Here is a 14,993-nt window from a genome sequence, read left to right as displayed (position 1 = left end):
CCAGCCAGAAATAATCAGACACCCATTTTTCAAGCTAGCATATCATGTCACATAAACCCAAACCATAGCTAAATGCAGCACTAACCTTTTGTGATCTTCATCAGATGACACACCTAGGACATTATGTTATACAATACATGCATGTCTGTTCAATCAAGTTCATATTTATATCAAAAACCAGCTTTTTACATTAGCATGTGACGTTCAGAACTAGCATTCCCACCGAACACTTCCGGTGATTTTACTAAATTACTCACGATAAACGTTCACAAAAAGCATAACAATTATTTTAAGAATTATAGATACAGAACTCCTCTATGCACTCGATATGTCCGATTTTAAAATAGCTTTTCGGATGAAGCACATTTTGCAATAATCTAAGTACATAGCCCGGCATCACAGGGCTAGCTATTTAGACACCCAACCAGTTTAGCCTTCACCAAAATCACATTTCCTATAAGAAAAATGTTCTTACCTTGCTTGTTCTTCGTCAGAATACACTGCCAGGACTTCTACTTCAATAACAAATGTAGGTTTGGTCCCAAATAATCCATCGTTATGTTCCATCAAGACGTTTTGTTCGTGCGTTCTAGACACTATCCCAACGCTAAATCTCGGCCATGAGCATGACGCAGAATTTGACAAAAAAATTCTAAATATTCCATTACCGTACTTCGAAGCATGTCAACCGCTGTTTAAAACCAATTTTTATGCAATTTATCTCGTAGAAAAGCGATAATATTCCGACCTGGAATCTGCCTGTCTGTATACTGAGGGAAAAACCGAAAGCCGGGGGCGGGGCGGGTCGCGAGCGTAAGGCTTAGTCCACTGAGTGACCACTTAGCTTTTGCTCTCCTTTGTTTCAGCCAGGGCTTTGAATTACGTCATTCCTGTTTTTCCCGGGCTCTGAGACTCCATTGGAGACGTGCGAAGTGTCACGTAACAGCAGAGATCCTGAGTTTTTGGAAGAGATGTCAAACAAAGAAAATAAAAGGTCTGACAGGGTACTTCCTGAACAGAAGCATCTCAGGTTTTTGCCTGCCATAGGAGTTCTGTTATACTCACAGACACCATTCAAACAGTTTCAGAAACTGTGGAGTGTTTTCTCTCCAAAGCTAATAATTATATGCATATTCTAGTTTCTGGGCAGGACTAATAATCAGATTAAATCGGGTACGTTTTTTATCCAGCCGTGAAAATACTGCCCCCTAGCCATAAGAGGTTAAGGGAGGCCCCCGTAGGTTGGTGTGGGGTCCAGCAGCCGATGAGGCCTTCCGTCTTCTCAAGGGACGTTTCACCTCCGCCCCATTGCTGAAACATCCAGATCCCACGATATCCTTTGTGGTGGAGGTGGACACTTCCGAGGTAGGCGTGGGGACAGTTTTGTCTCAACGACAAGAGAACCTGCAGAAGTTGTGCCCATGTGCGTTTTATTCTAAGAAAATGTCCCCTGCAGAAAGTAACTACGAAGTCGGCGATCGAGAGCTCCTGGCGGTGAAGTTGGCATTAGAGGAGTGGAGACACTGGCTGTAGGGCGCCAAGGAACAATTCGTCATCCTCACCGACCACAGGAACCTGGAGTACATTTGGACAGCGAGGAGGCTGAATAGACTGCATGCAAGGTGGGACTTTTTCATCGCAAGGTTTAACTTCAAGCATAACCTATCGCCCAGGCTCAAAGAACACCAAGGCCGATGCCTTGTCCCGCCTCTATGATTTCAGGAGAGGGCTCTGTCCTGTGAGCCTATAATCCCATCATCCAGAGTCGTAGCTCCTGTGGTCTGGGACATAGATGTGGAGATCCACCAGGCTCAAGAGAGGGAGCCCGCGCCCCTGAACTGTCCACCTGGGCGCACCTACGTTCCCACAGGGATAAGGGATCGGCTACTGACCTGAGCACACACAGCTGTCATTGCTGGACATCCAGGTATTTCTCGCACCATCCATTCCATTGCTGAGAAGTACTGGTGACCCACCTTGACGCAGGATGTCACTCGTTATGTCAACTCCTGTTCCATATGTGCCCAAACCAAGTCTCCCCGGAATGCTCCAGCAGAGAAGCTCCTACCGCTTCCTGTGCCTCAGCGACCCTGGCCTCATCTATCCATTGACTTTGTAACCGATCTCCCCTCCTCTGACGGTTTCACCACCATTCTGGTGGTAGTGGATAGATTTTCAAAGTCATGTCGTTTAATTCCTTTTCCTGGTCTCCCCACTGCTCTCCTGGTCGCTGAGACACACTTCAAGCAGGTCTTCTGACATTATGGCCTTCCGGAGGACATCGTCTCCGACCATGGACCCCAATTCACGTCACGAGTATGGAGGGCCTTCATGGAGAAGCTCGGGGTCACGGCCAGCATCACTTCCGGGTATCGGCCTCAGTCCAACGGGCAGGTGGAGAGGATGAATCAGGAGCTGGGGAGGTTCCTGAGGAGTCACTGTCTGGACCGTCAGGGTGAGTGGGCACTATTCCTTCCATGGGCAGAGTACGACCAGAATTCGCTGCGACACTCCTCCACAGGGTTGACTCCCTTCCAGTGTGTTCTGGGTTTTCAGCCAGGCCTGGCTCCGTGGACTCCAGGCCAGACCGAGGCTCCTGCGGTTGATGAGTGGTTCCGGCATGCAGAAGAAGTGTGGAGCGAAGTTCACGCGAGACTCCAGCGCGCCGTCCATCGTCAAAAAGAACAGGCAGACCGCCACTGCAGTGAGACCCCTGTGTTCCACACTGGGGAACGCGTCTGGCTCTCTACCAGGAACCTCCCACTCCGCCTGCCCTGCAAGAAACTAAGACCCCGGTTTGTGGGGTCATTCAAGGTTCTCCAGAGGGTCAACGAGGTGACGTATTGGTTACAACTGCCCATTCACTACCGTATCTCACCCTCGTTTCATGTCTCCCTTCTCAAGCCGGTGGTTCCTGGTCCCCTAGCTGATGCTGTCCCCCATGACACCCCACCACCCCCCCTGGACATCGAGGGCAGTCCGGCGTATGCTGTCAGATCTCTGCTGGATTCCCAGCAACATGGGGGTCGGCTCCAGTATCTGGTGGACTGGGAGGGGTATGGTCCTGAGGAACGGTGTTGGGTTCCGGTGGAGGACATTCTGGATCTCAACATCTTCTGTGATTTCCACCTTCACCACCCGGATCGACCCGCTCCTCGTCCCGAGGTCGTCCTCCTAGTCGGCGACGTCCTGCGGCAGGAGCCGTGCGTCAGGGGGGGTAATGTCACATCTGCTCCTCCCCTCCGGCGTGCAACGTCGCCGGAATACTAACCACCGGTCCTGGGAATCATCATTCCGCGCAGCTGGCACTCCTCGTTATGATTCACAACTGGACCTCATTACCTCCCCTTTATAGGTCCCTTCCTTTTGTTCATTCCTCAGTTGGTTTTGCACCGGTGTTCATGTTACCTCGCTTCTGTTACGCTGTCTTGTTTCATGTTTGTTGTTTTCATTAAACATTTTACCTGCACCTGCTTCTTGACTCAGCATCATCGTTACGGGGTCATCGTTACATCCACTCAGGTTATGGATGTGTCACTGCAACCTTAAAGGTCCTAAATGATATCAACATTGCCCTTGATTCTAAGCAATGTTGTGCTGCTATTTTTATTGACTTGGCCAAAGCTTTTGATACGGTAGACCATTCCATTCTTGTGTGCCGGCTAAGGAGTATTGGTGTATGTGAGGGGTCTTTGGGCTGGTTTGCTAACTACCTCTCTCAAAGAGTGCAGTGTATAAAGTCAGAAAATCTGCTGGCTCAGCCACTGCCTGTCACTAAGGGAGTACCCCAAGGCTCAATCCTAGGCCCCACGTTCTTCTCAATTTACATCAACAACATAGCTCAGGCAGTAGGAAGCTCTCTCATCCATTTATATGCAGATGATACAGTCGTATACTCAGCTGGCCCCTCCCTGGATTTTGTGTTAAATGCTCTACAGCAAAGTTTTCTTAGTGTCCAACAAGCTTTCCCTGCCCTTAACCTTGTTCTGAATATCTCCAAAACAAAGGTCATGTGGTTTTGTAAGAAGAATGCCTCTCCCCCCACAGGTGTGATTACTACCTCTGAGGGTTTAGAGATTGAGGTAGTCACCTCATACAAATACTTGGGATTATGGCTAGACGGTACACTGTCCTTCTCTCAGCACATATCAAAGCTGCAGGCTAAGGTTAAATCTAGACTTGGTTTCCTCTATCGTAATCGCTCCTCTTTCACCCCAGCTGCCAAACTAACCCTGATTCAGATGAACATCCTACCCATGCTAGATCACAGAGACGTAATTTATAGATTGGCAGGTAAGGGTGCTCTCGAGCGGCTAGATGTTCTTTGCCATTCGGCAATCAGATTTGCCACCAATGCTCCTTATAGGAAACATCACTGTACTCTATACTCCTCTGTAAACTGGTCATTTCTGTATACCCGTCGCAAGACCCACTGGTTGATGCTTATTCATAAAACGCTCACTATCTGAGATACCTATTGCAGCCCTCATCCTCCACATACAACACCCGTTCTGCCAGTCACATTCTGTTATAGGTCCCCAAAGCACACACATCCCTGGATCGGTCCTCTTTTCAGTTCACTGCAGCTAGAGACTGGAACGAGCTGCAAAAAACACTCAACCTGGACAGTTTCATCTCCATCTCTTCATTCAAAGACTCAATCGTGGACACTTACTGACAGTTGTGGCTGCTGCGCGTGAATTATTGTTGCCTATACCTTCTTGCCCTTTGTGCTGTTCTCTGTGCCCAATAATGTTTGTACCATGTTTTGTGCTGCTGCCATGTAGTGTTGTCATGTGTTGCTGCCATGCTATGCTGTTGTCTTCGGTCTCTCTTTATGTAGTGTTGTGGTGTCTCTCTTGTCGTGATGTGTGTTTTGTCCTATATTTTTATTTTTAATCCTAGCCCCCGTCCCCATAGCAGGCCTTTTCTTTTTGGTAGGCCATCATTGTAAATAAGAATTTGTTCTTAACTGACTTGCCTAGTTAAATAAAGGTGAAATAAATCAAATCAAATATTATTCACCAGCCATGCTGCACCGTGTGTACGTGCTTATCTGCTCCTCAATCGAGCACAAAATGTACATTTGTCTCAAGTTTATAGGCAGCAATCTAGTGATTTGAGGAGAGACGATTCCTCGACCCCACTGCGTCCTTCCTTCAGCGTTCATACTTTGTCCTGTTTATATCCCTTCCCCCCTTTCCCTAGTCCATGTAGATTGGTTCAGATCACATGTAATGTCCCCTTCCCCCTTTCCCTAGTCCATGTAGGTTGGGCCAGAAACTACAAGCAATACTAATCATTGTCGCTGGTGCATTGCAGTTTCGCTCTCGCTACACTAGCTATAATATTGTCAACATAATTTGTTTTCGATCTGTAAATATCATCTGTCTGTCTGTCTGTCTCTGTCTGTCTGTCTGTCTGTCTGTCTGTCTGTCTGTCTGTCTGTCTGTCTGTCTGTCTGTCTGTCTGTCTGTCTAATACACCCCACTATCATTGTGAGACCATCATATCTTATCAGATGCAAAAGCCCTGAAGTGTATCACAGCTATAAATCAATTTCAATGACACTGTGGCCTCCCTCCATGTCTCCCTCTGTCCACATCCAAAACAATACACTAGGGTTCAACTCTAATTGAATTAAAAGTCTTCAAGACAAAGACAGCTGTCTTCAATGACTATGAGCTGAGTTAATGACTTGTCAGCGATCTGGAGCGTCAAAGCCACTTCGACAGACAAGACACACCTGGTGCTCACATCACACAGTCAGTATGAAAAGAAAGAGGATACCTATCATGAGTTTATAATGCCCTCTTTTAGCTTATGTTCTGGGCTAATGTCCAAAATGGTACCCTAGTCACCCTAGTGCCCTATAAGCCCTATACTATATAGGGAATAGGGTGCTGTTTGGGAGGAATCCTTGCCATCCATTGTGGTGTTTGCTACGCAGCTGTGGTTCAACCACAACTTAACACCTGTCAGCTGTAGTGGGTTCAACCACAACATAATACATGTCAACTGCAGTGGGTTCAACCACAACATAATACATGTCAGCTGTAGTGAGTTCAACCACAACATAACACCTGTCAGCTGTAGTGGGTTCAACCACAACATAATACATGTCAACTGCACCGGGTTCAACCACAACATAATACATGTCAGCTGTAGTGGGTTCAACCACAACATAACACCTGTCAGCTGTAGTGGGTTCAACCACAACATAATACATGTCAACTGCAGTGGGTTCAACCACAACATAATACATGTCAGCTGTAGTGGGTTCAACCACAACATAATTCATGTCAGCTGCAGTGGGTTCAACCACAACATAATACATGTCAACTGTAGTGGGTTCAACCACAACATAACAACTGTTGGCTGTAGTGGGTTCAACCAGAACAGATCACCTGTCAGCTGTAGTGGGTTCAACCACAACATAACGCCTGTCAGCTGTAGTGGGTTCAACCACAACATCACACCTGTCAGCTGTAGTGGGTTCAACCACAACATCACACCTGTCAGCTGTAGTGGGTTCAACCAGAACAGATCACCTGTCAGCTGTAATGGGTTCAACCAGAACAGATCACCTGTCAGCTGTAGTGGGTTCAACCACAACATAACGCCTGTCAGCTGTAATGGGTTCAACCACAACATAACACCTGTCAGCTGTAATGGGTTCAACCAGAACAGATCACCTGTCAGCTGTAGTGGGTTCAACCACAACATAACGCCTGTCAGCTGTAGTGGGTTCAACCACAACATAACACCTGTCAGCTGTAGTGGTGTGTTACATTTGAACGTAGGGGGTACTTTACCTACAGCCACTCTGTCAAACTGATGTTCTCTCCAGGCCTCTGCCTCAGTCTTTTTCAACATTGCAGGGAAATAGGAGGATAATTAAGTTAGGAGGCAATTTAGCACTGAGGCTATCCACAGCCATGTGTATATCGACTGTATTGTAGTAATAATATTATAATATGTCATATTATATCATAGTATAGACTGTATTGTAGTAATAATATTGTAATATATATATATTTTCATAGTATAGACTTTATTGTAGTATTAATACTATAATATATATAATATCATAGTATATAGACTGTAGTGTAGTAATAATATTATACAATGTCATATTATATCATAGTATAGACTGTATTGTAGTAATAATATTATATATCATATCAAAGTATATCGACTGTAGTGTAGTAATAATACTATAATATATATATATATATCATATCATAGTATATCGACTGTAGTGTAGTAATAATATTATATATATATATGTATATATATAATATCATAGTATATAGACTGTATTGTAGTAATAATATTATAATATGTCATATTATGTCATAGTATAGACTGTATTGTAGTAATAATATTGTAATATATATCATATCATAGTATATCGACTGTATTGTAGTAATAATATTATAATATATCATATTATATCTTAGTATATAGACTGTATTGTAGTAATAATATTATAATATATCATAGTATATAGACTGTATTGTATTAATAATATTATAATATATAATAGTATATAGACTGTATTGTAGTAATAATACTATAATATATCATATTATTATATGACCCCTGCTTTCTCCTCTGTCTATGTCCTCTGTATAATACTGACCTCCTGCTTTCTCCTCTGTCTATGTCCTCTGTATAATACTGACCTCCTGCTTTCTCCTCTGTCTGTGTCCTCTGTAAAACAGGAAAGTTCACTTGTATCGAGGCTCGTTTCCATCTGGAGAGGCAGATGGGCTATTACCTGATTCAGATGTACATCCCCAGCCTTCTGATTGTCATTTTGTCCTGGGTGTCCTTCTGGATCAACATGGACGCTGCACCTGCCAGAGTGGGACTGGGCATTACCACCGTGCTCACTATGACCACACAGAGCTCCGGCTCCCGAGCCTCCCTCCCCAAGGTGAGACAAACTCCCTAACCCAGAGCTCCCGCTCCCGAGCCTCCCTCCCCAAGGTGAGACAAACTCCCTAACCCAGAGCTCCCGCTCCCGAGCCTCCCTCCCCAAGGTGAGACAAACTCCCTAACCCAGAGCTCCCGCTCCCGACCCTCCCTCCCCAAGGTGAGACAAACTCCCTAACCCAGAGCTCCCGCTCCCGAGCCTCCCTCCCCAAGGTGAGACAAACTCCCTAACCCAGAGCTCCCGCTCCCGACCCTCCCTCCCCAAGGTGAGACAAACTCCCTAACCCAGAGCTCCCGCTCCTGAGCCTCCCTCCCCAAGGTGAGGAGAGGAAGAGGAACACAGCACACCTGCACCTGTCTTTGACACACACACACAGATACAGACATGAACACACATACGCATGCATACACAAAAACACACGCGTCTCTCTCTCACACACACACACACACACACACACACACACACACACACACACACACACACACACACACACACACACACACACACACACACACACACACACAGCCAGCCTGCTTTATAATGGGCAGAGCAGAGAGGCAGTCAGCCTGCTTTATAATGGGCAGAGCAGAGAGGCAGTCAGCCTGCTTTATAATGGGCAGAGCAGAGAGGCAGTCAGCCTGCTTTATAATGGGCAGAGCAGAGAGGCAGTCAGCCTGCTTTATAATGGGCAGAGCAGAGAGGCAGTCAGACTGCTTTATAATGGGCAGAGCAGAGAGGCAGTCAGCCTGCTTTATAATGGGCAGAGCAGAGGCAGTCAGCCTGCTTTATAATGGGAAAAGCAGAGAGGCAGCCAGCCTGCTTTATAATGGGCAGAGCAGAGGCAGCCAGCCTGCTTTATAATGGGCAGAGCAGAGAGGCAGTCAGCCTGCTTTATAATGGGCAGAGCAGAGAGGCAGTCAGCCTGCTTTATAATGGGCAGAGCAGAGAGGCAGTCAGCCTGCTTTATAATGGGCAGAGCAGAGAGGCAGTCAGACTGCTTTATAATGGGCAGAGCAGAGAGGCAGTCAGCCTGCTTTATAATGGGCAGAGCAGAGAGGCAGTCAGCCTGCTTTATAATGGGAAAAGCAGAGAGGCAGCCAGCCTGCTTTATAATGGGCAGAGCAGAGGCAGCCAGCCTGCTTAATAATGGGCAGAGCAGAGAGGCAGTCAGCCTGCTTTATAATGGGCAGAGCAGAGAGGCAGTCTGACTGACTGACTGACTGACTTCAGTGTTGTTAAAGCCTGTATAGTGGTGATATGATTATTTCAGTGCGAAACTGATTTAATGTGGTGTTTTGTTATTAAGCAGTTGTTACATAACAACAATCTCCTTCAGCCCGAGCTACAAACCACACTGTCTATTGTCCTAGATGAACTACAAACCACACTGTCTATTGTCCTAGATGAGCTACAAACCACACTATCAATTGTCCTAGATGAGCTACAAACCACACTGTCTATTGTCCTAGATGAACTACAAACCACACTGTCTATTGTCCTAGATGAACTACAAACCAAACTGTCTATTGTCCTAGATGAGCTACAAACCACACTGTCTATTGTCCTAGATGAACAACAAACCACATTGTCTATTGTCCTAGATGAGCTATAAACCACACTGTCTATTGTCCTAGATGAACAACAAACCACATTGTCTATTGTCCTAGATGAACTACAAACCACACTGTCTATTGTCCTAGATGAACTACAAACCACACTCAATTGTCCTAGATGAACTACAAACCACACTGTCTATTGTCCTAGATGAACTACATACCACACTGTCTATTGTCCTAGATGAACTACAAACCACACTGTCTATTGTCCTAGATGAACTACAAACCACACTGTCTATTGTCCTAGATGAACTACAAACCACACTGTCTATTGTCCTAGATGAACTACAAACCACACTGTCTATTGTCCTAGATGAACTACAAACCACACTGTCTATTGTCCTAGATGAGCTATAAACCACACTGTCTATTGTCCTAGATGGTAAAACTAACTCAACATGAGGAAAAAAATGCCTTTTTAAAGATTCAGATTAAAAAGGAAGAGTGACATTGCGTGAGGGACTAGGATTTTATAATTATGTCCTGGAAAAGTATCCTCCCATTTTGCTTGTTGACATTAGGTGATTCATGTTCTCTGGAAAATTGAACAAGTGAACCGTGATTTCTATGCAGTTCAGCTGTCACAATAATGATCACACAGCACAGCTGAGCGTAGGTGCACACAGCACAGACTGCTCTCCCTCTTCCACGCCTCACTGACTTGGTGCATTGGTGACAGGGAGGAAAGGAGAGGATAGAGGGCCATTTTGAAAGTCACCCTTTACTGTGTCATTACTCAAAAAATAGCCACCACAGAAAAGTGACTTTTTGCTGTCTTTATTATCTATCCCCTTGTTGTAGTGCTCTACTTTCAATACAAATAGGTGAAGAAAATGTCCAGCATATAAATACATTTCACCACTTTAAGTGATCTAAGTGCTGTAAAACTAAAAAAACACATCAAAATATCTGATCTGGAGTGGAGAAATAGAAATCCCACAATCCAACAACACCAGAAAACAGTAAAACAGTAGTCTGCCTCTGTCTGTCTCGGGCTGCTGCCTTCTTATCATTTGAACAATGTCTTGTGAACCATGCATTCTGTAATGCCACCTAAACTGCATTCCAGGGCCACTTGGTCACTGACTTGTCAAATACAGTGAGCTTCAGCTGAACTGACAAGCCAACCCAGTCTAGCTTTAGCCCCATTTCCAGGCCAAAGATGTGGTTTCCATGCCTCACTCTATCTCACTGCCCAGGCAGAGCAGAGTCCTGCCAAGCCAACTGACCATGCAGACCACTGTGTACTGGACAGTTCTCAGAGTTAGAAGATAAATGTTGTCTTTGTAGCAGACATCACAGGATCATTAGATACAGATATACATATATAGATGGTACCAAGGTCAGTTTCATTTGAATAGTCTACAGAATCCAGTTAAAAAAGTCACCTTCTGTTGTTGTTGGTGTTGGAGTTGTTGGTGTTATTGTTGTTGTTGTTGTTGTTGGTGTTGGAGTTGTTATTGTTGTTGTTGGTGTTGGAGTTGTTGGTGTTGTTGTTGGAGTTGTTGGTGTTGGAGTTGTTGGTGTTAGTGTTTTTGTTGTTGTTGGTGTTGGTGATGGTGTTGTTGGTGTTGTTGTTGGTGTTGTTGGTGGTGTTGGTGGAGTGGGTGGTGTTGTTGGTGTTGTTGTTGGTGCTGTTGTTTTTCTTGTTTCTATTCTTGTTTTTGTTGTTGTTGTCCTCCTACTTACCACCGTGTCCTCCTGCCCACTCACAGGTGTCGTATGTGAAAGCCATTGACATCTGGATGGCCGTGTGCCTCCTGTTTGTCTTCTCGGCCCTGCTTGAGTACGCTGCTGTGAACTTCATCGCTCGGCAACACAAGGAACTGCTGCGCTTCAGGAGAAGGAGGCGACACATGAAGGTCAATTAACTGCTTTTTAAAATTATTATTAGGATTCACTTTTTATGATCTAATCATCGTCTAGACAAACACTTTTCACAGGAACACTTCCTATCTCCTCCCCCCTCCTCTCAGACCAGAGCCAGTTTCAGTTAAATATTTCGATTTTTGGTTTCTCATATTCTCTACAAGTACACAACAGTTCATATGTAATGCTGGGGGAGTATTGAGAATCCTTAAAGCCCTTAGATTACATCCCAAATGGCACCCTAGTCCCTATATAGTGCACTACTTTTAACCAGGGTCTATAGGGCTCTGGTTAAAAGTAGTGCACTATAAAGGGAAGAAGAGCATGCCATTTGGGACACATCCATGGACAAAGCCCAAACAGAAGAATAAGCTACTGTGTGTATCAGATTCACAACAATGGAATTATTCCCACATGCCTTAACGTAGTCTGACATAATCTATCGTCTAACAGGCCCAGGAGGACACCAGGTTATAACTGTTGGGCTTAAAGGCCACTGCATTACAACATTCCCAATGGGTGGTGCCTGTTATCCTCGTATCAAAGTCAGTTAAACAAGTAGCCTGGTCCCAGATCTGTTTTACTCTATATCAAACTCATGTGGTCATTATCATACCTAGTTTGTCATGCACATTGACCAAAGCAGTTGGCAAGACAGCACAAACAGATCTGGGATCAGGCTTTAAAACAAGTAGATTGAAATTGAATACCCCATCGCTACACTCTCTCTCAGATTATTTTTTTGAAACTCCATCGCTGTCGTATATCTGATGGTGTTTGTGATATTGATGTCTTGATGACTGAATATCAAATACAGCTATCAACGTATAACTCATTTAGTAGTATCTATCTACCACAGATCATGTTGCTCCATCTCTTCCTAAAACTCATTTAGTAGTATCTATCTACCATAGATCATGTTGCTTCATCTCTTCCTAAAACTCATTTAGTAGTATCTATCTACCACTGAGCATGTTGCTCCATCTCTTCCTAAAACTCATTTAGTAGTATCTATCTACCACAGATCATGTTGCTCCATCTCTTCCTAAAACTCATTTAGTAGTATCTATCTACCATAGATCATGTTGCTCCATCTCTTCCTAAAACTCATTTAGTAGTATCTATCTACCATAGATCATGTTGCTCCATCTCTTCCTAAAACTCATTTAGTAGTATCTATCTACCACAGATCATGTTGCTCCATCTCTTCCTAAAACTCATTTAGTAGTATCTATCTACCACAGATCATGTTGCTCCATCTCTTCCTAAAACTAATTTAGTAGTATCTATCTACCACAGAGCATGTTGCTCCATCTCTTCCTAAAACTAATTTAGTAGTATCTATCTACCACAGAGCATGTTGCTCCATCTCTTCCTAAAACTAATTTAGTAGTATCTATCTACCACAGATCATGTTGCTCCATCTCTTCCTAAAACCCATTTAGTAGTATCTATCTACCACAGATCATGTTGCTCCATCTCTTCCTAAAACTCATTTAGTAGTATCTATCTACCACAGATCATGTTGCTCCATCTCTTCCTAAAACTCATTTAGTAGTATCTATCTACCACAGATCATGTTGCTCCATCTCTTCCTAAAACCCATTTAGTAGTATCTATCTACCACAGATCATGTTGCTCCATCTCTTCCTAAAACTCATTTAGTAGTATCTATCTACCACAGATCATGTTGCTCCATCTCTTCCTAAAACTCATTTAGTAGTATCTATCTACCACTGAGCATGTTGCTCCATCTCTTCCTAAAACTAATTTAGTAGTATCTATCTACCACAGAGCATGTTGCTCCATCTCTTCCTAAAACTCTGATCCAGCTAAGGGACTCTTTCTCTGCGTCACTCATCTAATTTCTCTGAGGTGTAGCTAGATGGAGTAATTCAAATGGTTATTATTCTTACCATTTAATCAATACATTTTATGTGTCCAGATTAATTGATTAAATCCAAGACCATGTGATTTAATAAGAAGTAAACCTGTCAGCCTTGAGGGGGGAATATAGAAGTCTGAGGAGGTGACAGGTGAGAGCCGCAGGAGGTGGAGGAGGAAGAGGAGGAGGAGGAGAAGGTGGAGGAGGGGTGGAGGAGGTGGAGGAGGTGGTGGAGGTGGAGGAGGAGGAGGTGGTGGAGGATGAGGAGGAGGAGGAGGAGGAGAGGTGGAGGAGGAGGAGGTGGTGGAGGTGGAAGAGGAGGAGGTTTAGGAGGAGGAGGAGGTGGTGGAGGATGAGGAGGAGGTGGAGGAGGAGGAGGAGGTGGTGGAGGAGGAGGAGGTTTAGGAGGAGGAGGAGGTGGTGGAGGATGAGGAGGAGGTGGAGGAGGAGGAGGAGGAGGAGGAAGACGAGGGAAAAGAGAGAAAACACAGAAAACCCTAGAAGGAGTTAGACATATATATTCCATAAACTCCTTTTCATTCCATGCGCCTTGACCTGGCAGACAGGCAGGCAGGAGGGTACAGCCACAGACTACGTCCAGGGAATGTGAATCCATTCAGTCATTCAAAAGAGAGTAAAAAAAGCAGAAAATAAATCCTCAGTATTATTGTTCTAATCTATAATCCCTGAAAGGAGGGTATGTACTCAGTGAGGGTAGATTAGTCTACTGTTCCCTGGAGCACTAGTCTCTCTCAGGTAAATCGAGAAGCTAGCCACATCCCTAATGGCAACCATAGAGCTCTGGTCAAAAGTAGTGCACTATACAGGGAATAGGGTGCCATAGGGCTCTGGTCAAAAGTAGTGCACTATACAGGGAATATGGTGCCATAGGGCTCTGGTCAAAAGTAGTGCACTATACACAGGGAATAGGGTGCCATAGGGCTCTGGTCAAAAGTAGTGCACTATACACAGGGAATAGGGTGCCATAGGGCTCTGGTCAAAAGTAGTGCACTATACAGGGAATAGGGTGCCGTAGCGCTCTGCTCAAAAGTAGTGCACTATACAGGGAATATGGTGCCATTTGGGACGTAAGCGCTGAGTACCATATAGTGCTTAGTACTCTAACCTCTACAAGAGATGATAGCTGGTAGTCTGTAAATCCCAATGTTTGGCAGGAATGACCCAGATCTTCATCCAGCCTTTTACACGGTATGAGTTCAGGAAATTCCGGTTGGGTGATGTCAACATGTAGTCTACTGTAGTATGTGAAATACAAGTCATGCATTTTTCTGCTGCGTTTTATAGAAAATGCTAACAGAAAATGCTTGTTTGAGTGGTGTTAGGCCTGTATAGTATTGCAGTTAACAATATTATACAAAATAGGACAAATATAAGTACCCACCAAATTATTATTTAGTATTATTATATAGTATTGCAGTTAATAATATTGTCATATTATGTTAATATCATGACATTGTTTTATGTAATTATTACCAAATATCCTGTGACTAGGCCTTTATGTAGAGATATTTTGAAATGTGATTCATTCAGGGCCAGGTCAAAGCCCTCCATTACCTCCTTCGAAAGGCGATCATTCAGCCAGGTCAACCTTCTAAAGGCTATCATTCAGCCAGTTCAACCTTCTAAAGGCTATCATTCAGCCAGGTCAGCCTTCTAAAGG

At 44.4% G+C, this 14,993-nt stretch overlaps 1 protein-coding gene across 2 annotated transcripts in view; it reads left to right on the top strand.

Moving 5' to 3' along the window:
- LOC115205723 (glycine receptor subunit alphaZ1) overlaps nt 1–14,993 on the top strand; it is a 119,839-nt gene that overhangs the window by 89,317 nt on the left and 15,529 nt on the right. For both annotated transcript variants that reach the window (XM_029771992.1, XM_029771991.1), the window contains 2 exons: nt 7,728–7,942; nt 11,274–11,420. In XM_029771992.1, the coding sequence (XP_029627852.1) occupies nt 7,728–7,942; nt 11,274–11,420 (362 nt within the window). The remainder of the gene's footprint in view (nt 1–7,727; nt 7,943–11,273; nt 11,421–14,993) is intronic.

The sequence above is a fragment of the Salmo trutta genome, chromosome 13 (assembly GCF_901001165.1).
Source record: "Salmo trutta chromosome 13, fSalTru1.1, whole genome shotgun sequence".
Lineage (NCBI taxonomy): Eukaryota > Metazoa > Chordata > Actinopteri > Salmoniformes > Salmonidae > Salmo > Salmo trutta.
The sequence above is the reverse complement of the archived record's forward strand: the minus strand, read 5'-3'. Positions and strand labels throughout refer to the sequence as shown.